Source organism: Scyliorhinus canicula, chromosome 4 (assembly GCF_902713615.1).
Source record: "Scyliorhinus canicula chromosome 4, sScyCan1.1, whole genome shotgun sequence".
Classification (NCBI taxonomy): Eukaryota; Metazoa; Chordata; class Chondrichthyes; order Carcharhiniformes; family Scyliorhinidae; genus Scyliorhinus; species Scyliorhinus canicula.
The window spans coordinates 227,769,064-227,793,254 of record NC_052149.1 but is presented as its reverse complement, the minus strand read 5'-3'; the positions used below and the strand labels follow the sequence as shown (position 1 = coordinate 227,793,254).

Below are 24,191 nucleotides of genomic sequence, written 5' to 3'. Positions count from 1 at the left end.
AAATGGACTGGGAGTAAAAGTTCATTTGCTGCCAAATTCCCGTTATCAATTGTTTTAGAACAATGTGTTCTCTTGGAACATAGATTTGCTTTTAATAAAAATTGTGTGTTTTTTTAAGAAAACAGCTTTCACATTGTCTGAAGTTTTAATTTTCAAGCTAATTTTAAAAATGTATTTTAAAATATCAAACACAATAACATATTGAATATATGACTGAACCAATCTTGCGCTGAATGAACTTGGTTTTCTGTAGATAAATTCGTTGACACTGTTAAAGGAAGCACAGCCAACAAGATTTGTTAATTTCTTAAAATTAATAAAGCAACATTCAAAATAATGACAGTTTTCTCAAGTTAATAGTTCTTGGCAACTTTTTAGCGATATGTGACTTGGGGCGTATCCCTGTACCAGGAGGTGGGCCTTTATCGTAGGAGACCAGTTGGTAATCATGAAATCTGATACTCGCAAAATGGCCATCTTCAACACGAGAAAGGAATTTCATATCTCTTCCGAACAGATTTATCGTTAACGGAGGAGGAGAGGCAATGATTGACGTGCTTTTTTTAGTAGTGGCAGTTTTGGACTGAGGTCTGAGTTGGATCAAGTTTAAAACTGCAGACAGTTCTGGTTTTAAACCAGTGACAAAATGGATTTTTGCTAGATCTCTGAAATGGTTTAAAACCCAGGCTGTTGTCTTTATCACTTCAACTCCAAGCTGTTTGGTGCTTAATGGGTTACGTTGTATTACACTTTATTTGCCACTCGGCTCGTTGCTCAAGCGAATAGGCTTTTCTTGTTTAAAAATCTCACAGTCTATTAAAGCTGCCATGAGAGGCTTTTGGATCGGGACCAGCAGCATTTCGAGGTCGGTCTCAGAGTAAGATAACGGTTTGTTCTGGGGTAAAAGTGTCCTTGACAGATAATTCATTTGGCCAGGCTACCCCTGTGGAAATTCGACCAGTGTATTCATTGTTTTCACGTCGGTAGCAGCTTGTAATAATGTAGGATTTGGTTTAGATATCACTGGTACATCTTGGGCTTCAGGTAAAATTATTTCAACTCTTCCCGTTGGTGGCGCTGTTTGCTTTGGAGAGTTGAACCGATTTTTTAAAGACAGATTTGAAGGCTTTTGAGCTGTTAATTCGTCTGCCAGTAATTTTTAATGACATTTCATGGTGTCCATGTCACTTTCCAATTTACATATCTCCTCAAGTATCTGGCAATTTTGACTTTTAAGATCATCATTTTCTGATATTAACTGTTGAAGTTTGGATTCTGAGTCAGTATTTTTACGTTGTAATTCACCAATTTGAAATGATTGTTGTTAAACTTTAAAGGTTTCATTTTCCAATGATGTTTTAATCTGATCACATTGTTCAAGTTTAGATTTTGCATCTCGTAATTCTTCAACAACTTCTGCTAGTTGGTCTTTAGTGGACTTAAGGTCAAGATTGAATTTAGTTTTTGCGATTGTCTCTTGATGTTTTTGGAGCTGTGCCATTCCTGTAAAAGACCATTTCATACGTTTTCCTCTATTTAAACGTGTGGTTTCCCCCCATGCCTTCTTGATATTATCAAGGGACCTCTGTCCTTTGGGGATATCATATTTTGATTCAATTTTTCTTGCAGCTTCAGACAGTCCAAACTGTCTACAAATCAAGTATCTAAGATCACCCAAAATATCGTCAATCGAGACATCTGGTACAGCGCGACCTCCCTTGGACGTTGTGGGAAATAGTTCTCTACCATTTGAAGGTCCTGAATCTATTTTAGGAGCCATGTCTGCCATAAACACAGCCTTACACCCAATTTTTTGGTCATCAACTATGTGTAATATGCGTACACTACCGCAACTATTCTTTCAGTCCCGTTTTATTTTAGTTTCAACAACCGGCACTCAATTGAATTAACACAGTCTATAAAAAGGTCCTTTCTAGAGGTCGATGCGGCTTTAAGACTTTTAATGGGTGAAAAAGATATTTCTTATCCCAGTCTAGCCGTTTTTTCTTTGGGTCTTCCGTCCTTCTGGTCTTTTTTGGGTCTTCTGATTTTTTTCCTGGCTGGCACCTCCCCTCCTGCCTGACTCGCCAGTTGTAGAGATCTACCATGCAGATTTAGTGACACTTGCGACACTAAAACTCAGTAGAAATTTGAGTTAAAACTTCTCGGGTGCAAATAAGAATCGTTTATTGTCTCTATTTGATGACAATTGAGAGTCACTTTAATCTTATTCTCTAATAAGTCCGGCTAGCAAAAAAGGACTTAAAGAGAAGCAAGTCGTACACAATTTAACTTTCAAAATAATACAGAAATGGTTTCTTGCTTACAGCAAAACAGCTTGCATTTACTTCAAGAGTTAGAGTGGAAAAGTGAAAGTATAGAGACAGCGAATAGTTGAGATCAAAGTGTAGATGATTCATGAATAAAGATGGTCGTACAGACCCTTATGGTTATACTCAATCATATCAATCTTTATCCATCGATCTACACCCCTATGTGATCCTAATTGTTTTGGGTTAGAATCAAATGAGTTTGATTTGAGGGTTAGCTGTCAATCTTCAATGTGCAACATTAGTTTTAAATGTTTCATGTCTGAATACTTGTGCATGTTATGGAATGTGTTTCTGTGCTGTTATCACGACCAGTTTGAACTGGTCTTCTGCTGACTTAGCTGTTATCCGCATTATGAACAATGGTGCCTTCATATTATTATGGCGTTGCTATGTCCTTGATCTGAGAAATGGTACAGCACAAGTATAGTGTCAAACTGGCTTGCAAATGTATTTGTTAGCTCAGTAAAAGTGCTGTTCTAATCTATAATGGAATTATGCTGTTCCATGCTGTTTTGTGTCTCTGTATGTTTTGAGATTGCCTGAGGTTATGAGTGAATGTAAAATGGGTATTTAAAGACTGGGGCTTAATATTTACGCTAAATAGCTATCTTTTACCGATCAGGTGTATGAGAAAATAGTTGGTTTCTACACCTATTTTGATACAAGTTTGTAATGCAGTGCTTTTTAAAAAAAATTACTGTTGTTTCGGCAAGTGTAAATTAAAATCAGATTAGAAAGGAGCGGACGCATCAGACATCTTTCTTCCTGCGTCTTCAGGATGTGATGTGGGTGGCAAGGCCAGCATTTATTGTCCACCTCCAGAGCACGACACTGTGGCTATCATGACGCAGGACCACGAATCCCGGTTCAAATCCCACCCAGGGCAGTTAGCTCATTGGAATTCACATTCTTTCATGAGATGTGGGCGCCCCTGGTATTTGCTGCCCTTGCAAGGCCAAAGCCCACCCTATCAGGCCAGACCAGATTTCCAAATGGACGTTAGTGAACCCGATCGTTGATGATTTCGTGTTCTGAGATCAGCTTTCAATTCCAGATTTGGTCGATTGAATTTAAATGGCTTCAGCGGCTGTGGTGGGATTTGTGCCAGGGCGAGAGACTCAGGGTTTCCAGCCCTGTGACATTAACACTGCACCACCGTCTCCCCTATGGTGAGGAATGTGACTACTTAAAGTGAAAGGCTGCTTTTTGGTGTTCGTGTAGCTGGTGGGGAAATCCACTCTTTGTCAACTGCCCTCGTCCTCACCCCCAAGCTCACAATTTAACGCCCAGTGTCTCACTCAGTGAAGGCATGCCAGGTTAAATATTCCCCAGGATACAAACGCAGACATTCCCAGACCACCGTCACGTCGAGGGTTTCAGACTCCGATATTCCTTGATCACAAAAATAAAAGCAAACGACTGCAGATGTTGGGAATCTGAAACAGAAACAGAAAACACTGGACCATCTCAGCAGGTCTGACAGCCTCCGTGGAGAGACAAGGGACCTAACCTTTTCGAGGCTGGGTGACCTGACTCTTCATCAAAACTCTTTGATCACTTTTGATCAGATGACACTCTGACCTCACGGTGCCTGACCATGTGACATCGGATCCAGGGAAAGGTGATCACATGACTTCCACGGCAGTGCTTTTAGCCAATGACAATCAGGTTCTTAAGGCTTGAGTGTTTTTGGTCGCAGTTTCCGGTCAACAGCTGTCGTGTGACACGTCCCAAGAACCGGGATCAGCAGTGAGAAGTGGAAACAGAGGTTTGCAGGGGGCATTGGTCAGGCTGAGGTAGGGAGGGAGAAACTAGGGGTCTGGGATCTGAATCTGGGGAAATGATTCACGAAAGAGAAATCAGGCATTGGAGGAACATCGATTCTCCTGAGAATGAACAACTCGACACCAACGTTTTTATATTAGTGCATCATGGATGCATAAGTATTGCTGCAAGGAGGAGACCATTCAGCTCAGCAGCCCTTGTGCTATCCCTTCCCCTGCCTGCTACACTCACGGATCCTTCCATATTCCTCCTTCCCATTCCCTTTGAATTCAGGTTTACATCTCTACCTAATGGTCACACATGGTGAAGGATCTCATGGTCTAATAGCCCTCAGTTCAAAAATCTCCCTCCTCCCTATCTGCTTGTTTCTTCCACGAGAGTGCTTGAGTTTCAGTCCCCTGTTCCCTATTCACTCACCAATCGTGTGAATATTTCACTGGACCCCCTTTCCCAGATGTTCCTCTCAAATCTTTTCACCTCTCCCCTTTACTGGGTGCTCTTTCTTCTTGTCCCCCCCCCCCCCTCCCCCCCCCCCCCCCCCCCCCCCCCCCCCAGCCCCCTCACCCTCAGTCCTGCTGTTCCAGAATCTGGGAGCAATAGTGATCACAACATTCAGGCCAACCCATTAACCTCCCCCCCCCCCCCCACTCCCTCCCTCCAGATGACTTCCCACCCCGCCTTAAATTCCTGGACCAACTTCTCCCTCCACTCTGAAAGGCATTATTCCCCAGTCACCTCTTGGTCTACTTGCCTCCTTCCTTTGCCCCCACTCTTGAGTAGCCGTACACCCCCTCCCCACCCCCCCACCCCCCCCCACCCCTACCCCACCCGCTGCCACCACTGATTTCAGAGCTTCCCTGGAAGCTGATAGAGTATCCTGATTCCTAACTCCCCAACCTACCAGACGATATTTCCCTATGACAGCGAACACGTGGGGTCACCAGGGCTGGACTGTAGCGGGGGGGGGGGGGGGGGGGGGGGTGGTATCCCTGATTCTGAAAACCACGTGCTCATCCCGGGATATTTGGGAAGGGCGGGAAAACCCTTCCACCGGCAGTCACAATGAAGTTCCCTTTTGCGGCACACTGTGCAGCAAATGTTATCAAACAACAACAACTTGCATTTATATAGTACCTTTCATTGTGGCCAGCCACCCAAAGGTGTTACACAGGAGCGATAATCACAGAAGAAGACGGGAGGTCAAAGAGCATCTTCAAGGATGAAAGACTGATGGAGCGATATAGAGAGGATATTCGAGTGCTGAGGTTCTAGGTAGCTGAAGACATTTAAGACATTAGGGGTACATGTGCCAGTTACAGTGTGGAATATAGGATTGCTACACATGCGACAGGGTGGGGAGGAGAGAGAGTCCGGAGGAATAATGACATGTAAAAGACATCTACTGATAATAATAATCTTTATTATTGTCACACGTAGGCTTACATTAACACTGCAATGAAGTTATTGTGAAAATCCCCTAGTTACCACATTCCGGTGCCTGTTCGGGTATACAGAGGGAGAATTCAGCATGTCCAATTCACCTAACAGGCACGTCTTTCAGGACTTGTGGGAGGAAACTGGAGCACCCGGAGGAAACCCACGCAGACACGGGGAGAACGTGCAGACCCCGCACAGACAGTGACCCAAACCGGAAATTGAACCTGGGACCCTGGAGTGCTAACCCCTGTGCTACCGTGCTGCCCTCTGCTCCAAAGAGAGAAACCTGGGGCCCTGGCGCTGTGCAGCAACAGTGCTAACCACTGTGCTACCGTGCCGAGTTGGCAATGATGATTATTATTTGCTCCAATGCAGTGCCAAAGGAATGCCGCACTGTCCGAGGTTTAGTAGGGAAAGAGTGCTGCACTGTTGGTGATCCAGGACTGAAGGAGTGCTGCATTGTTGGAAGTTCTGTACTGGGGGAGTGTGGGAATGTCAGTACTGAGATTGTGCTATGTACTGATTGGCTTCTGTGTTTTCCTACATCGCAGTGAGACTTGACAAATTTGTCAATTGTTTACAAAGACCTTTGAGGTGACCTGAATGATGCTGAGGGAGTTGTCACGGCAAGTGCTATCACCCTTCTGCGTCAAACAGTGGAGGAGATATTACTGCCTGTTGGTAGAAAAACAACTTTCCCAGACAGCACCTTTCAGTCTCTCAGTACAAGATTACGATAAACCCGGAAAGGGTCAGAAGTTTACTTCCCAAATAAGGCAGCAATGCTCAGACTGTTTCTGTGTATTATAATCTTCCAAATGACCTGCCACTACCTGCTTAATACTGGATTCCAGCTATTTCCCAATGGCAGACATTTATCCGGTTTAGCTTCCGGTTTTCTGTCTCACTCCTTTCCCATCTGCTGCGACTTTTCCAGACTCTAGGGAATTTTGGAAGTTTACAACCAATGCACCTGCGGTCACTTCTTTTAAGACATTAAAATTTACAATCGTGAGGAGCTAGGAACAGGTGGAGGTGCAAAGGGATTGAAGGCCCCTGTGTACAGGGCAGTGAAATGTGGTACCTACGAGAGAGAAAGTAATTAAAAAGGCTGATGCAGTGTTTTGTGAAAGAGAAATCATGTTTAGCCAATCCATTGCAGTTCTCTGACGGAGTCACAAATGTGCTGTGGATATATGGGAACCGATAGATGCTGCTGTACTTTTTTAAAATTAAATTTAGAGTACCCAATTCATTGTTTCCAATTAAGGGACAATTTAGCATGGCCAATCCGCCTACCATGCACATCTTTGGGTTGTGGGGGTGAGACCCACGCAGACACGGGGAGAATGTGCAAACTCCACACGGACAGTGACCCAGGGCCAGGATCAAACCTGGGACCTGGGTGTCGTGGGGCAGCAATGCTAACCACTGTGCCACTGAGGCACCCTCAATTACGACGTGAGAGTGAGGTCGGTAATCAAAAGGCTTTAATCTACAGAGAACTGAACAGCATCCAAGAGAAGTGTGCTCACCACATGGAGCCTTATCCTATAAATCGTTTCCTGGGGGTGTAGCCAGAGGCGGAGTCCCCCAGGGTTCCAAGCATCTTAATGGGGCAAGGTATTAAAGGTCAGGTACCGTTTAGAGCAGTTATTAATACTGTTGATCGCAGCCACCATGCTGCCTTCGATGCTGATGTACTCAAGGCATTTGATAAGGTGTCACATTAAAGGTTATTGCGTCAATAATTATTTCTCTCAGGGGAGGGGGGGTGAGCCTCTGGCACTCTGTTCCTCAAAAGGCAGAGGAAGCAGAGTCTTTGGATATTTTTAAGGCAGTGCTGGATTCTTGATTAACAAGGCGGGGGGGGGGTGAAAGGTTATCAGGGGTCGGCAGGAATATGGGGTTGACGTTACAATCAGATCAGCCACAATCTTATTGAATGGCGGAGCAGGCTCGAGGGGCCGAGCGGCCTTCTCCTGCTCCTAATTTGTATGTTTGTATGTCAGCCTTTGTAATATAAAGGACATTTTGTTGCAGTTATGCAGATCTCATCTGGAATAGTGTGTGCAGTTCTGGAGATCACATCTGGAATAGTGTGTGCAGTTCTGGAGATCACATCTGGAATAGTGTGTGCAGTTCTGGAGATCACATCTGGAATAGTGTGTGCAGTTCTGGAGATCACATCTGGAATTGGGTGTGCAGTTCTGGAGATCACATCTGCAATAGTGTGTGCAGTTCTGGAGATCACATCTGGAATTGGGTGTGCAGTTCTGGAGATCACATCTGGAATAGTGTGTGCAGTTCTGGAGATCACATCTGGAATAGTGTGTGCAGTTCTGGAGATCACATCTGGAATAGTGTGTGCAGTTCTGGAGATCACATCTGGAATTGGGTGTGCAGTTCTGGAGATCACATCTGGAATTGTGTGTGCAGTTCTGGAGATCACATCTGGAATAGTGTGTGCAGTTCTGGAGATCACATCTGGAATAGTGTGTGCAGTTCTGGAGATCACATCTGGAGTGCAGTGTAGATTCGCCAAGCTTCCAAAAGTTTGATTTCTAAAGAGTGATATCAGAAAGTAGGCTTGAATTCCCTGGAATGCATGGGGTTCATTAAAAAAGGCTTTTGAAAGAAATTTATACAGAAATCTTTCAGGATAGCTGGGGACTAGCAGAATTAAATCGTAGCGTGTACAACTGAGTGGAAGGCGGTTAAACGTCAACCACATTGCTGCGGGTCTGGAGTCACGAATTGGACAGAGTGGGCAAGGATGGAGAGCTTCCTCCCCTGATCAGCAGCAGTGAATCGGATGAGGTTTTACAATACAGCTAATATTGTGGCCACCGTTACGGACGCTTACTTTCCAATTCCAAATTCTCTTCCCACATCTAGTGGTCACTAAGGCAGGCTTCCGCCTGTTTCCCGAGCTAGTAATTCCCGGAACAGGTGGCGAGTCTGCCGCCAGGGGCTTGTAGCTTGAGGGGCTCCACTTCACATCAAGTGTGGCTGACCGGGAGTCTCCCCCACTCTTACCGCCAGCCATTGGGGTGTTTGGAAGGATTTGCAGGTTGGCACATTCAACATGTTTGGCCGCGTTATGAACGCGCCTTCCTTGACCTTCACGTCCTGGGGTGGGACTTGAACCCAGGGCTTCTGACTCTGACACAGAGACGCTATGCATTAGGCCACAAGACCTCCCTAACGTCTTTCATTCCAGGTTTCTTTAATTAACTCAACTCAATTTCAATTTGATGGACTTTGAACTCAGAGCATGTGTCCAGATCTCTGCATTGCCAGCCCCACTAACATAATCACGATACCGCCAATTTTGAGAGTTCAATGTCTTCCTGTACCCATATTCCTGCAGCCTTTCCAGTAAACCTCATTGAGCCAGGAGGAAAAATCAGTTCAAAATGTTTAAATCCCAGTAAAATTCAGCAGCACCAGTTATACTGGAGTTCCGTTCAGGTTCCATTCAAGGTATACACGAGTAGTTTGGACAGGTTTTACTGGTATCTTTCATTTCCACGTTTTGCTGGTTGTTCCCTTGCCCTCTCCAGGCCCAGAGTGACCAGAATACCCCAGTGGGCCAGGTACCCACTTGGTGAAATCTCTGACAATGCAGCATTCCCTCAGTATTGCACTGAAGCATTTTAGCTTTGAGATACCCTCAATTACAACTCAGGAGAGAAGATTGGTCATTCAAAGGCTTTAATCATCAGAGAACCGGACAGCTGCCGAGAAGTGTGCTCAAAGCACGCTGCCCAGTGAGCATCACCTTATATACAGTTTCCTAGGGGCGGAGCCAGAGGCGGAGTCCCCCAGGGTTCCAAGCCCGGTCTTAAAGGGCCAGTGTATTAAAGGCAAGGTACTGTTACAGCAGTTATACCGATACCATTCATCACAAGCTTGACGGGTTCCACTCTTCCTGATCCTGTGCTCCAATCTCTGAGTGATGCTTCGGATGGCTGACACCTCGACCTCCGACCTTTCCCTGGTTCACAGAGCTAAATGATGAATCTTGTGTCTTGCAGAAGAAGCTCATACTGAAAGGATCAATCGACATCTCCAAGATCAAATGTGTGGAGATTGTGTTGAGTGATATCAGCTTCCCTTGCAATTACAAGTACCCGTTCCAGGTAAGATGATGCTAATTATCCTTCACTGAGGCACTTTGAATAGGTTTAACTGAGCTGCTTCACAATCAGACTGGGCCTCAAGTGCACATTGGTTCGAACCTCCCTCCAAGAAGGTTTCTGTTGCAAGCAGTTGTTTGCAAAAGGGCTGATTTTAACCCTTCCCGCCCCCACCCCCCACACACCACCATTGACCAGCAGCATTGGCTGGATGGGTAACATAACCAGTGAGAAAAAGGGGGGAGTGGGCATAGTTACGATTGTGAGGGAGGGGGAAAGGGTAAAGGTGGAAAGGGAGAGGGGGAGAAGATGGGGATAGGAAGGTCTGGATGGCCACAGGCCATTTTTATTTGCTTGAGTTCAGGCATAGGAAGGACGCCCATTACATCCTAATTTTAAATAGCAAATCACATCCCATTGACCTCATTTTAACTGCTGGCCCGACTAAGGCCCACTCCGACCAGGATCAAAAGTGAAAGTGAATCCAGTCGGTTCTGCTCCAGTTTCTTTATTCGTTCCTGTATGTAAACATAACTGGCAAGGCCAACATTTATTCCCCATTCCTAATTGCCCCTTGAGAGGGTGGTGGTGCCACACAAAAGCACAAGAATTAAGAGTAGACCATTCAGCCCCTCGAGCCTGCTCCGCCATTCAATAAGATAATAGCTTATCTTACTGTGGCCTTAACTTCACTTTCTTACTTCCCTCCTCGTGACCCTTGACTCCCTTAATTGTAGATCAAAAACCTGTCTATCTCAGCCTTGTGTATATTCAATGACCCAGCCTCCACTGCTCTCTGGGGAGTGGAATTCCCAAGATTTTCAAAAAGAATTCCTCCTCATTCCCTTCATAAATGGGAGACGCCTCGGGCGAAATCCAACTGCAGCGAAGGGCCCGACTTGGGACGCGACACGGCCGGCAAATATCGCGAGAGGCTTCTCTCTCGGGACTTACCCGGCTCACTACTCCTCTGACACTGTCAGCCTGGTAGTGACACTGCCAAAGGCCCAGGTGGGCAGTGCCAAGCTGCCCGGGTAGCACATTGCCCACACTGGGGATTGGGCCTGGAGAGCCCTGCCCTTATGAGGTGGAGTGCGGGGGTCATAATGACCCTCTTGGAGGTGAGTCGGGGCACTGTGGGGGGGGTCCAGGGTCTGGTTTAGCACAGGGCTAAATAAATGGCTTTTAAAACAGACCAAGGCAGGCCAGCAGCTCGGTTCAATTCCCGTACCAGCCTCCCCGAACAGGCGCCGGAATGTGGCGACTCGGGGTTTTTCACAGGAACTTCATTTGAAGCCTACTTGTGACAATAAGTGATTTTCATTTAATTTCAGAGGCCACGGTGGGGATGGGGGTGGGGGTGTGTGGGGGAGAGGGGGGGGGGGGGGTGTGTGGGGTGGGGGGGGTCTGGGTGCCATTTAAGAACGGCCTCCCGATTTCTTCCTGCACTGGCGAGCAGAACCCATTATGCAGGAAATGGGACTGTGTGCGGTCTCGACTGGGCATCGCACTGAGGCACCGCATTGAAGCAGAGTACTGCGGGCACTGGGAATCTCCCCAGCTAAACACTCCCAACACGGGAATCTCCCAGCTAAACGCTCTCTCCATGGGAATCTCCCAGCTAAACACTCCCGACACGGGAATCTCCCAGCTAAACACTCCCGACACGGGAATCTCCCAGCTAAACGCTCTCTCCATGGGAATCTCCAGCTAAACACTCCCGACACGGGAATCTCCCAGCTAAACGCTCTCTCCATGGGAATCTCCCAGCTAAACGCTCTCTCCACGGGAATCTCCCAGCTAAACGCTCTCTCCATGGGAATCTCCCAGCTAAACGCTCTCTCCACGGGAATCTCCCAGCTAAACACTCCCGACACGGGAATCTCCCAGCTAAACGCTCCCGACATGGGAATCTCCCAGCTAAACACTCCCGACATGGGAATCTCCCAGCTAAACGCTCTCTCCATGGGAATCTCCCAGCTAAACACTCCCGACATGGGAATCTCCCAGCTAAACACTCCCGACACGGGAATCTCCCAGCTAAACACTCCCGACACGGGAATCTCCCAGCTAAACACTCCCGACATGGGAATCTCCCAGCTAAACACTCCCGACACGGGAATCTCCCAGCTAAACACTCCCGACACGGGAATCTCCCAGCTAAACACTCCCGACACGGGAATCTGCCAGCTAAACACTCTCGACACGGGAATCTCCCAGCTAAACACTCCCGACACGGGAATCTCCCAGCTAAACACTCCCGACAGGGGAATCTCCCAGCTAAACACTCCCAATATGGGAATCTCCCAGCTAAACACTCCCGACAGGGGAATCTCCCAGCTAACCACTCCCGACACGGGAATCTGCCAGCTAAACACTCCCGACACGGGAATCTCCCAGCTAAACACTCCCGACACGGGAATCTCCCAGCTAAACACTCCCAACACGGGAATCTCCCAGCTAAACACTCCCAACACGGGAATCTCCCAGCTAAACACTCCCGACATGGGAATCTCCCAGCTAAACACTCCCGACATGGGAATCTCCCAGCTAAACACTCCCAACACGGGAATCTCCCAGCTAAACACTCCCGACATGGGAATCTCCCAGCGAAACGCTCCCGACATGGGAATCTCCCAGCGAAACGCTCCCGACACGGGAATCTCCCAGCGAAACGCTCCCGACACGGGAATCTCCCAACTAAGCACTCCCGACCGGGAATCTCCCAGCGAAACGCTCCCGACACGGGAATCTCCCAACTAAGCACTCCCGACCGGGAATCTCCCAGCTAAACGCTCTCTCCATGGGAATCTCCCAGCTAAACGCTGCCGACACGGGAATCTCCCAGCTAAACGCTCCTGACCGGGAATCTCCCAGCTAAACGCTCCCGACATGGGAATCTCCCAGCTAAACACTCCCGACACGGGAATCTCCCAGCTCAACGTTCTTTCCATGGGAATCTCCCAGCTAAACGCTCCCGACATGGGAATCTCCCAGCTAAACACTCCCGACATGGGAATCTCCCAGCTAAACGATCCCGACATGGGAATCTCCCAGCTAAACGCGCTCTCCACGGGAATCTCCCAGCTAAACGCTCCCGACACAGGAATCTCCCAGCTATACACTCCCGACACGGAAATCTCCCAGCTAAACGCTCCCGACACAGGAATCTCCCAGCTAAACACTCCCGACACGGGAATCTCCCAGCTAAACGCTCCCGACATGGGAATCTCCCAGCTAAACACTCCCGACACGGGAATCTCCCAGCTAAACACTCCCGACACGGGAATCTGCCAGCTAAACACTCTCGACACGGGAATCTCCCAGCTAAACACTCCCGACACGGGAATCTCCCAGCTAAACACTCCCGACACGGGAATCTCCCAGCTAAACATTCTCTCCATGGGAATATCCCAGCTAAACACTCTCTCCACGGGAATCTCCCAACTAAACACTCTCAACTTGGGAATCTCCTAGCTAAACGCTCTCTCCATGGGAATCTCCTAGCTCAAGGCTACCGACATGGGAATCTCCCAGCTAAACACTCCCGACATGGGAATCTCCCAGCTAAACACTCCCGACACGGGAATCTCCCAGCGAAACGCTCCCGACACGGGAATCTCCCAACTAAGCACTCCCGACCGGGAATCTCCCAGCGAAACGCTCCCGACACGGGAATCTCCCAACTAAGCACTCCCGACCGGGAATCTCCCAGCTAAACGCTCTCTCCATGGGAATCTCCCAGCTAAACGCTGCCGACACGGGAATCTCCCAGCTAAACGCTCCTGACCGGGAATCTCCCAGCTAAACGCTCCCGACATGGGAATCTCCCAGCTAAACGCTCCCGACACGGGAATCTCCCGACATGGGAATCTCCCAGCTAAACACTCCCGACATGGGAATCTCCCAGCTAAACGCTCCCGACGTGGGAATCTCCCAGCTCAACGTTCTTTCCATGGGAATCTCCCAGCTAAACGCTCCCGACATGGGAATCTCCCAGCTAAACACTCCCGACATGGGAATCTCCCAGCTAAACGATCCCGACATGGGAATCTCCCAGCTAAACGCGCTCTCCACGGGAATCTCCCAGCTAAACGCTCCCGGCACAGGAATCTCCCGGCTAAACACTCCCGACACGGGAATCTCCCAGCTAAACGCTCCCGACATGGGAATCTCCCAGCTAAACACTCTCGACACGGGAATCTCCCAGCTAAACACTCCCGACATGGGAATATCCCAGCTAAACACTCCCGACACGGGAATCTCCCAACTAAACACTCTCAACTTGGGAATCTCCTAGCTAAACGCTCTCTCCATGGGAATCTCCTAGCTCAAGGCTACCGACATGGGAATCTCCCAGCTAAACACTCCCGACATGGGAATCTCCCAGCTAAACACTCCCGACATGGGAATCTCCCAGCTAAACACTCCCGACATGGGAATCTCCCAGCTAAACACTCCCAACATGGGAATCTCCCAGCTAAACACTCCCGACAGGGGAATCTCCCAGCTAAACGCTCCCAACACGGGAATCTGCCAGCTAAACACTCTCGACACGGGAATCTCCCAGCTAAACACTCCCGACATGGGAATCTCCCAGCTAAACACTCCCGACACGGGAATCTCCCAACTAAGCACTCTCAACTTGGGAATCTCCTAGCTAAACGCTCTCTCCATGGGAATCTCCTAGCTCAAGGCTACCGACATGGGAATCTCCCAGCTAAACACTCCCGACATGGGAATCTCCCAGCTAAACACTCCCGACAGGGGAATCTCCCAGCTAAACGCTCCCAACACGGGAATCTGCCAGCTAAACGCTCCCAACACGGGAATCTCCCAGCTAAACACTCTCGACACGGGAATCTCCCAGCTAAACACTCCCGACATGGGAATCTGTTTCATTTCTGTTAAATCGCGCCCCTTACTTTATAAACGGTGTTCCCTCTTTCTAGCTTCTTCTATGAAGGGAAACATCCTCTCAACATCCACCCTGTCGAGCCCCTCATGATTTTATGTATTTTGTAGGTTCGCTTCTCCTTCTTTTCAACTCCAAAGAGCGTCGGCCCAACCTTTCCCCACAAAACAGCCCGTTCATTCCAGGAATCAATCTCACCAATCTCCTCTGAATTGCTCGAAGGCAAGTATGTCCGTCCTATGGGCAGCACGGTAGCACAGTGGTTCGCACTGTGGCTTCACAGCGCCCCAGGGTCCCAGGTTCGATTCCCGGCTGGGTCACTGTCTGTGCGGAGTCTGCACATCCTCCCCGTGTCTGCGTGGGTTTCCTCCGGGTGCTCCGGTTTCCTCCCACAGTCCAAAGACGTGCAGGTTAGATGAATTGGCCACGCTAAATTGCCCTTAGTGTCCTAAATGGTTAGGAGGGGTTATTGGGTTACGGGGATAGTGTGGAAGTGAGGGCTTAAGTGGGTCGGTGCTGACTCGATGGGCCGAATGGCCTCCTTCTGCACTGTATGTTCTATAAGCAGACCAAATCAATGGGTGGAGCCACGTGGAGGCGACAGGGGTCAAAGCCATTGGCTGGAGTGCTGGCAAGAGCCCGGCATCTCTTCTTTTCCACTCTATCTTGTGCCACTCCAGGCCAATGGTGAACCTTTCGTCAGGTTCAAGGACCCCAGGGCGGAGGTCATGCCCACCAGGAGCCGCTGGCCAACCGGGACCAGCGGCTCTTCTCTACTCTCCAGCACCTGCGGGGAGGCGGGGTTTGCCGTGAGCCCGACATCCACCTGAGGTGGGGTCCAGGCTCACATGAGTGGTCCTGGGGTGTAGGTCGGGGTGAGGGGGGTGTCACTGGAGAATCTAATGCCAGGTCCCTCAATCAGGCACTGCCCCTCACCCCTTTACCGGGAGCCTTCCAGCAACACGGCGCTGGTTTGCTTGCCACCATGCCCAGTACCCCACCTAGCTGCTCGGTTAAAACCAGCGGCGATGGGTTGAGTCCCTTGAGTGGATATCACTTACTTACTGAACAGCCCCAACTGGCGACAAGGTAGGTAGGCCATTCATGGGCCTTCCTGCCTCACACTTCACCGGGGTGGAGGCAGGAACATGGTCAATGCTACACCGGCCACCCTCCCGCCCAATTAAATGCCCCTGCTACCAAACCACCACGTGGATTGGCACATAATTCCACCCTGTAAGCAGTACTCCAAGTGTGGTCTCACCAATCCCATCTACAGCTGTAGCACGACCTTGCAATAACAGCTGACATTCCTTTTGCCGATTAAGTACTTGTACCTGCTGCAACGTTCTGCATTCACTCTCCATTTAAATAATATTCCGCTTTTCTATTCTTCCAACTAAAGTGGGCAATCGCACAATTACCCACCTTACAATCCATCTACCAGATTTTTGTACCCTCACTTAAGATCTTCTCTATGTCTATGCAATTTACATTATGTATCGATCGTATGTCTTATGCTTTTCCTGTATGGATCGATCTGTCTGGACTGTATGCAGAACAATACTTTTCACCGTACCTCGGTACACGTGACAATAAATCCAAATCCATTTATCTGTATCACCTAGCAAACTCTTTGTATCCTCCTCACCACTTTCTTTCCAACCTATCTTCGTAACGTCCACAGATTTGGTGACAATGTAGCCAATTCCTCCGCCCTTGTCGTTAGTATCGGTTGAGCGAGGCCTCAGCGCTGATCCATGCGACACTCCAGTATTTGCCAACCTGAAAGTGACTCATTCATCCCGTCTTGGTCAGTAGCTTCTGTTAGAAAGGCAGAGTGGCAGCACGGTAGCACGGTGGTTAGCACAGTTGCTTCACAGCTCCAGGGTCCCAGGTTCGATTCCCGGCTGGGTCACTGTCTGTGCAGAGTCTGCACATCCTCCCCGTGTGCGCGTGGGTTTCCTCTGGGTGTTCCGGTTTCCTCCCACAGTCCAAAGATGTGCAGGTTAGGTGGATTGGCCATGCTAAATTGCCCTTAGTGTCCAAAATGGCCCTTAGTGTTGGGTGGGGTTACTGGGTTATGGAGATAGGGTGGAGGTGTTGACCTTGGGTAGGGTGCTCTTTCCAAGAGCCGGTGCAGACTCGATGGGCCGAATGGCCTCCTTCTGCACTGTAAATTCTATGAATCAGGTTCGATCCTGACCCCGGCTCACTGTCCACGTGTGGAGTTTGCACATTCTCCTCGTGTCTGCGTGGGTTTCACCCCGCAACCCAAAGAAATGCAGGGTAGGTGGATTGGTCACGATAAATTGCCTCTTAATTGGGGAAAATATAATTGGGTGCTCTAAATTTATTTACAAAAATGAAAAAAATGAAAGGCAATCAGGAGAAAGGTCTTTACCCAGTTAGCGGTGAGAATGTGCACCCGCTACCACAGAGAGTGGTTGAGGCTGTTATGGGGACACTGAGAGAGAAGAGACGGACATGTTGGTGGCGTTTGATGTGGAGGTACAGGAGGCTTATGTGGAGCATATATACTGGCACAGATTAGCTGAGCTTGCTGGCCTATTTTTTGTGCGGTAAACACTTTGTGACACTTTGTAAGTATTGCATTGCATGAGCAGCACTTGGGACTTCCTGAGGTTGTGAAAGGTTCTGTATAAATGAGAGAATTCTCTATCTGCTCATTTATTTTGCAAATGTGGCCACGATAACCTCCACCAAGCAAACCAGAAAGCAGGCTGATATTTATATTTAAAAACTGCATCAGGTCGGACGGAAGGTTTCGATTGTTCTGGTTCCCAACCTGACCTGGTATAGAACTATAGAGGTTTATTTGCTCCCAAAACAGTTACGGATGAGGAGAGGCCATTCGACCCATCTTCACTCATCCATCTGTAGATTCTAACACTGGCCCATTGAGAGGAGCAAATTGCTTCCTAAATGAGTCGCGAGGTTTCTCTTCCATTCCTTAATGGATTGGATTGGATTGGATTTGTTTATTGTCACGTGTACCGAGGTACAGCGAAAAGCATTTTTCTGCAAGCAGCTCAACAGATCATTCAGTACATGGGAAGAAAAGGGAATTAAACAAAATACAAGAAAATACATAATAGGGCAACACAAGATATACAATGTAACTACATAAGCACCGGCATCGGATGAAGTATACAGGGTGTAGTGTTAATGAGGACAGTCCATAAGAGGGTCATTTAGGAGTCTGGTGACAGTGGGGAAGATGTTGTTTTTGAGTCTGTTCATGCGTGTTCTCAGACTTCTGAATCTCCTGCCCGATGGAAGAAGTTGGAAGAGTGAGTAAGCCGGGTGGGAAGGATCTTTGATTATGCTGCCCGCTTTCCCCCGGCAGTGGGAGGTGTAGATGGAGTCAATGGATGGGAGGCAGGTTCGTGAGATGGACCTGGGCGGTATTCACGACTTATGTGGAAGCTTGTTCCGCACATTTCACAGTGGAATGCCACGATTGTACAGTGGTTAGTACTCTGCGTTGCGCCCACAACAACCTCAGTTCGAACCCGAGTCCCGACTGTAGAATTTGCACTGCCCAGTGTCTTTGGGTGGCACGGGGGTTAGCACTGCTGCCTCACGGCCCCAGGAACCTGGGTTTGATTCTGGCCTTGAGTGACTGTGAGGAGTTGGCACGTTCTACCCGTGACTGCGTGGGTTTCCTCCGGGTGCTCCGGTTTCCTCCCGCAGTCCAAAGAGGTGCAGCGTGGGCCCACGCTGATACAGCGGGGGGAGTGGGCCTCTGTAGGATGCTCTTTTAGAGGGTTCGCACAGATCCGTTGGGCCGATTAGCCTCCTTCTGCACTGTCTGGATTCTGTGGAGCCTTATTCACAGAGTGATCGATTTCTTAATGCCAGTCACAAAGTTGTCGGGAAACTCTTTTGAACGTGTACCTGTACAGTGGCATAGTGGTTAGCACCGTTGCTTCACAGCTCCTGGGTCCCAGGTTCGATTCCCCGCTGGGTCACTGTCTGTGCGGAGTCTGCACGTTCTCCCCCGTGTCTGCGTGGGTTTCCTCCGGGTGCTCCGGTTTCCTCCCACAGTCCAAAGATGTGCGGGTTAGGTGGATTGGCCATGATAAATTTCCCTGAGAGTCCAAAAAGGTTAAGTGGGGGTTACTGGGTTACGGGGATAGAGTGGAGACGTGGGCTTGTGTAGGATGCTCTTTGTAAGGGCCGGTGCAGGCTCGATGGGCCAAATGGCCTCCTTCTGCACTGTAAATTCTATGATTCTATGTACTGCCCAAACCGAGTTCTTTTCCTGCGGTTTAATTTAAATAAATATTCTGAGGTACCCGTTCTCTGTACCTTGAATAATCTGGTACTCCTTTGCAAGATCACTTCCCAGAAGCCTGCCTTCCCGTTGGAAAGCTCAAATCTCTCCTGATGCCTTGGAATTCTGGCACTGGCCAAACATGCCACGCTCTGACGATTATGCTCCTGGCCTGTCTCCATTCTGCCTCTTTGAATGTTTCCCTTGGTGACAGAGATAGACACATACTTAAAGTGTGGTCTGACTCGAGCACTGTATCGTTATACTCGTTGACTATGTCGCTCAACATTCTGCAGCCTCTGTTACTTAGCTGCTCTCTGTTGGTTGGATGTGTTGAGGACTGAACTGACTTAGACTCTTGGATCCCTTTCAATATTCATAGAATTATAGAATTTACAGTGCAGAAGGAGGCCATTCGGCCTATCGAGCTTGACCAATCCAGCTAACCTGCACATCTTTGGACTGTGGGAGGAAACCGGAGCACCCGGAGGAAACCCACGCAGACGCGGGGAGAACGTGCAGACTCCGCACAGACAGTGACCCAAGCTGGGAATCGAACCTGGGACCCTGGAGCTGTGAAGCGACTGTGCTAACCACTGTGCTACCGCCCTGTCTCAGCAATTTGAACACAATTCATGGAGTTTCCCAGTTTGTTTCCCAATAGAGAAAAGAGGAGTCAATCAGTCTCCTGAAGCGTTTGCGGCTTTCCGTCAGAATGTTATTCTCTGCTGGAAGGGCGTCGAGGGGTATGGGGAGAGAGCTGGTCTCTGGCAGTGGGGTAAAGTAGGGCTTTCAAAACCTTCGAGCCACCGAGGCCCCAATAACCTCATAAGGGCATTGGGGCCCCGTTTCTGCTATGAATTCGGTCCGAATACAGAAATTAAATGTAAACAAGTCTTTTCTAGTTAAATTTAAACCTATATTTGGAATTAGGAAGAGGCACGCAGTCACAACTACATTCACCAGATACATGGCCCCCTCACATTAACCCTGGGCCAAGCCCCCCTCCCACTGACCCTTAACATTAACCCTTGGCCAAGCCGCCCTCCCACTGACCCTTAACATTAACCCCGGGCCAAGCCGCCCTCCCACTGACCCTTAACATTAACCCTTGGCCAAGCCGCCCTCCCACTGACCCTTAACATTAACCCCGGGCCAAGCCGCCCTCCCACTGACCCTTAACATTAACCCTGGGCCAAGCCGCCCTCCCACGGACCCTTAACATTAACCCCAGGAAGTAAAACCCACTTTAGGAGTGGGTAATAATTAAAAAGTGACATGATTTTTTTTTTAATGTAAGCCTTGGACACATTGAGCGGGTGCCCTGGCATCCGGACACCTTGACACTGGTTGTCTGGCAACCTGGCAGTGCCCTGCCAGCCTGTGCCACCTGGGTACCCTGGTAGTGCCAAGGCTCCAGGATGGCAGTGCCAAGGTGCCTGGGTGGCAGCAGGAATGCCAGGGTACCACCCTGCCCAGAGCCCGACTACCCAGCCCCCCCCACCCCCCCCCCCAGGGCCAGTGCTAAACGGCACCAGGCCGAGGTGTCCCAGGTGCGGATGTTCGTTCCCGGGCCTCAGGAGCATCAGGCGCCGACACATTTCAGTGACCTTAACTACTCATTTAAGTATGCAAATCTGGGTCACGCCCAACGCCTCCTTCTCCGTAATATATACACTCCTCAAGCCTTCACTATTTATTTCCCCAAGTTCCCTCACATCCATGCCTTTCTCAACAGTAAATAACTGATGAGAAATATTCATTTCGGATCTCACCCGTCTCTTGTGGATCTGCCCATAGATGACTTTGTAGATCCTTAAGAGGCCCAACTCCCTCCCTAATTATTCTTTAGCCCTTTATGTATTTGTAGAAGCTCTTTGGATTCTCCTTTGCCAATCTCATATCTCCTTTTTGCCCTCCTGATTTCTCCCTTAACTCTACTTCGACAACCTCTATCCTCTTCGAGGGTTCCTCTCACTCATCCCTTTCTCTCACACTCATCTCTCCCTCTCTGACGCACACAATCATCCCCTCCACACACACTCACCCCTCTCTCTCGCACACACACTCACCCCTCTCTCTCACACACACACTCACCCCTCTCTCTTGCACACACACACCTACCCCCACACACACTCACCCCTCTCTTTCGCACACACACTCACCCCTCTCTCTCTCTCGCACACACACACCTACCCCCACACACACTCACCCCTCTCTCTTGCACACACACTCACCCCTCTCTCTCTCTCGCACACACACACCTACTCCCACACACACTCGCCCCTCTCTCTCGCACACACACTCACCCCTCTCTCTCTCTCGCACACACACACCTACCCCCACACACACTCGCCCCTCTCTCTCACACACACACTCACCCCTCTCTCTCTCTCGCACACACGCACTCACCCCTCTCTCTCGCACACACACTCACCCCTCTCTCTCTCGCACACACACACCTACCCCCACACACACTCACCCCTCTCTCTCTCGCACACACACTCACCCCTCTCTCTCTCACACACACTCACCCCTCTCTCTCTCTCGCACACACACACCTACTCCCACACACACTCGCCCCTCTCTCTCGCACACACACTCACCCCTCTCTCTCTCTCGCACACACACACCTACCCCCACACACACTCGCCCCTCTCTCTCACACACACACTCACCCCTCTCTCTCTCTCGCACACACGCACTCACCCCTCTCTCTCGCACACACACTCACCCCTCTCTCTCTCGCACACACACACCTACCCCCACACACACTCACCCCTCTCTCTTGCACACACACTCACCCCTCTCTCTCTCTCGCACACACACACCTACTCCCACACACACTCGCCCCTCTCTCTCGCACACACACTCACCCCTCTCTCTCTCTCGCACACACACACCTACCCCCACACACACTCGCCCCTCTCTCTCACACACACACTCACCCCTCTCTCTCTCTCGCACACACGCACTCACCCCTCTCTCTCGCACACACACTCACCCCTCTCTCTCTCGCACACACACACCTACCCCCACACACACTCACCCCTCTCTCTCTCGCACACACACTCACCCCTCTCTCTCGCACACACACTCACCCCTCTCTCTCGCACACACGCACACACTCACCCCTTTCTCTTGCACACACACACCTACCCCCACACACACTCACCCCTCTCTCTCTCGCACACACACACACTCACCCCTCTCTCTCGCACACACACACTCACCCCTCTCTCTCTCTCGCACACACACTCACCTCTCTCTCTTGCACGCACACACACCCACCCCCACATACTCAACCCTTTCTCTTGCACACACACACATCCACACCCACTCACCCCTCTCTCTTGCACACACACTCAACCCTCCCTCTTGCACACACACACCTACCCCCACACACACTCACCCCTCTCTCTCGCACACACACACTCACCCCTCTCTCTCTATCGCACACACGCACTCACCCCTCTCTCTCTTGCACACACACACACCCTCTCTCACACACCCCTCTCTCTCTCTCTCTCGCACACACACATCCTTCTCTCTCACACACACACACACCCTCTCTCACACACCCCTCTCTCTCTCTCTCGCACACACACACACACCCTTCTCTCTCACGCACACACAACCTCTCTCACACACCCCTCTCTCTCGCACACACACACACACACCCTTCTCTCTCACACACACACACCCTCTCTCACACACCCCTCTCTCTCTCTCGCACACACACACCCTTCTCTCTCACACACACACACTCATCCCTCTCTCTCTCTCACATGTATACACATCATCCTCTCTCACACACACACACCACTGTGAGGGCTAAACCCTCCATCGGTCTTTCACACATATAAGAACATAAGAACTAGGAGCAGGAGTAGGCCATCTGGCCCCTCGAGCCTGCTCCGCCATTCAATGAGATCATGGCTGATCTTTTGTGGACTCAGCTCCACTTTCCGGCCCGAACACCATAACCCTTAATCCCTTTATTCTTCAAAAAACTATCTATCTTTACCTTAAAAACATGTAATGAAGGAGCCTCGCCTTGGTCTATACACACCTCCCCGAGGTCTGTAAGTGCTTCTCACCATCTCCTTTTGCTGCCGGGTCCATTTCCAGGATCAATACTTACTGTTGGTTGTGGGGTTTTCTGCCCGAGCAACAGCGAGATGGAATAAGTCAAATGGACCAATCAGAGAAACGCCTCTCTGATCACTGGATGCTGATAGGCTGACTCGTCAGAGGTGGTGCTTCTTGAACCAGTCCCCGTGGTGTAGGTACACCCACAGTGCTGTTAGAGAGGGAGTTCCATGATTTTGACCCAGCGACAGTGAAGGAATAGCTGATAGATTTCCAATTCAGGATGGCATGTGACCTGGGGGAACTGTCAGCCACGCACCTGCTGTCCTTACCTCTCTGGGCAGGAGAGGTGGAGTTTCGAAAGGTGCTTCGTTCAAATTTTAAGGCTAACAGGAGGAGAGTGTGAAGGCCAAAGGGCCATTTTGGGGATGGCAGGCTTTTAACAATAGAGTGGCACAGGGATCGGTGTGGGAATATATGGTAGCTACATTTGCTGATGACACAAAGATGGGTAGGAAAGTGTCAGGAGGACATAAAGATCTTTATAGAGGGATTTCGATCGGCTAAGTGAGCGGTCAAAGATTTGACAGATGGAGGAGAAGGTGAGAAAATGTGAACTTGTTCACCTTGGCATAAAGAATAGAGAAGCAACACACTATTTAAATGTGGAGAGATTGCAAACTCTCCATTACAGAGGGATCTGGGTGTCCTGGTGCATGAAATGTTTGCCTGAGGTACAGCAAGCGATTCGGAAAGAAACATAATGTGGAGTGTTTATTGCAAGGAGAATGGAATATAAAAGTCAGGGAGTGTTACAGCTGTGCAGGACATTGGTGCGTCCACATCTCGGTCCTTTGTACAGTTTTGGCCTCCTTACTTCAGGAAGGGGACAATTGCATCAGAAGCAATTCAGAGAAGGTCCACTTGGCCGATACCCATTGAAGTTTGGAAGACTGAGAGGTGATTACATCAAAGTATATAGGGGGCGATTCTCAGAGCCCCGCGCCAGGCCGGAGAATCGCCGCAACCACGTCACGATGCCTCGACACGGCGCGCGATTCTCCGAGGTGCGGAGAATTGGCGCCATTTGCGTTGGCGCGTTTGAGACGGCGCTGGCTGTGGGCCGCTGGAATCAGCGGGGCCGCCGATTCTCCGCCCCAGATGGGCCGAGCGGCCGCCCGGATACG

At 49.6% G+C, this 24,191-nt stretch overlaps 1 protein-coding gene across 1 annotated transcript in view; it reads left to right on the top strand.

Annotated features, from left to right (window-relative positions):
• LOC119965422 (tyrosine-protein kinase ITK/TSK-like) overlaps positions 1-24,191 on the top strand; it is a 79,709-nt gene that overhangs the window by 5,665 nt on the left and 49,853 nt on the right. The window contains 1 exon segment of the mRNA XM_038796188.1: positions 9,596-9,700. Within this exon segment, the coding sequence (XP_038652116.1) occupies positions 9,596-9,700 (105 nt within the window).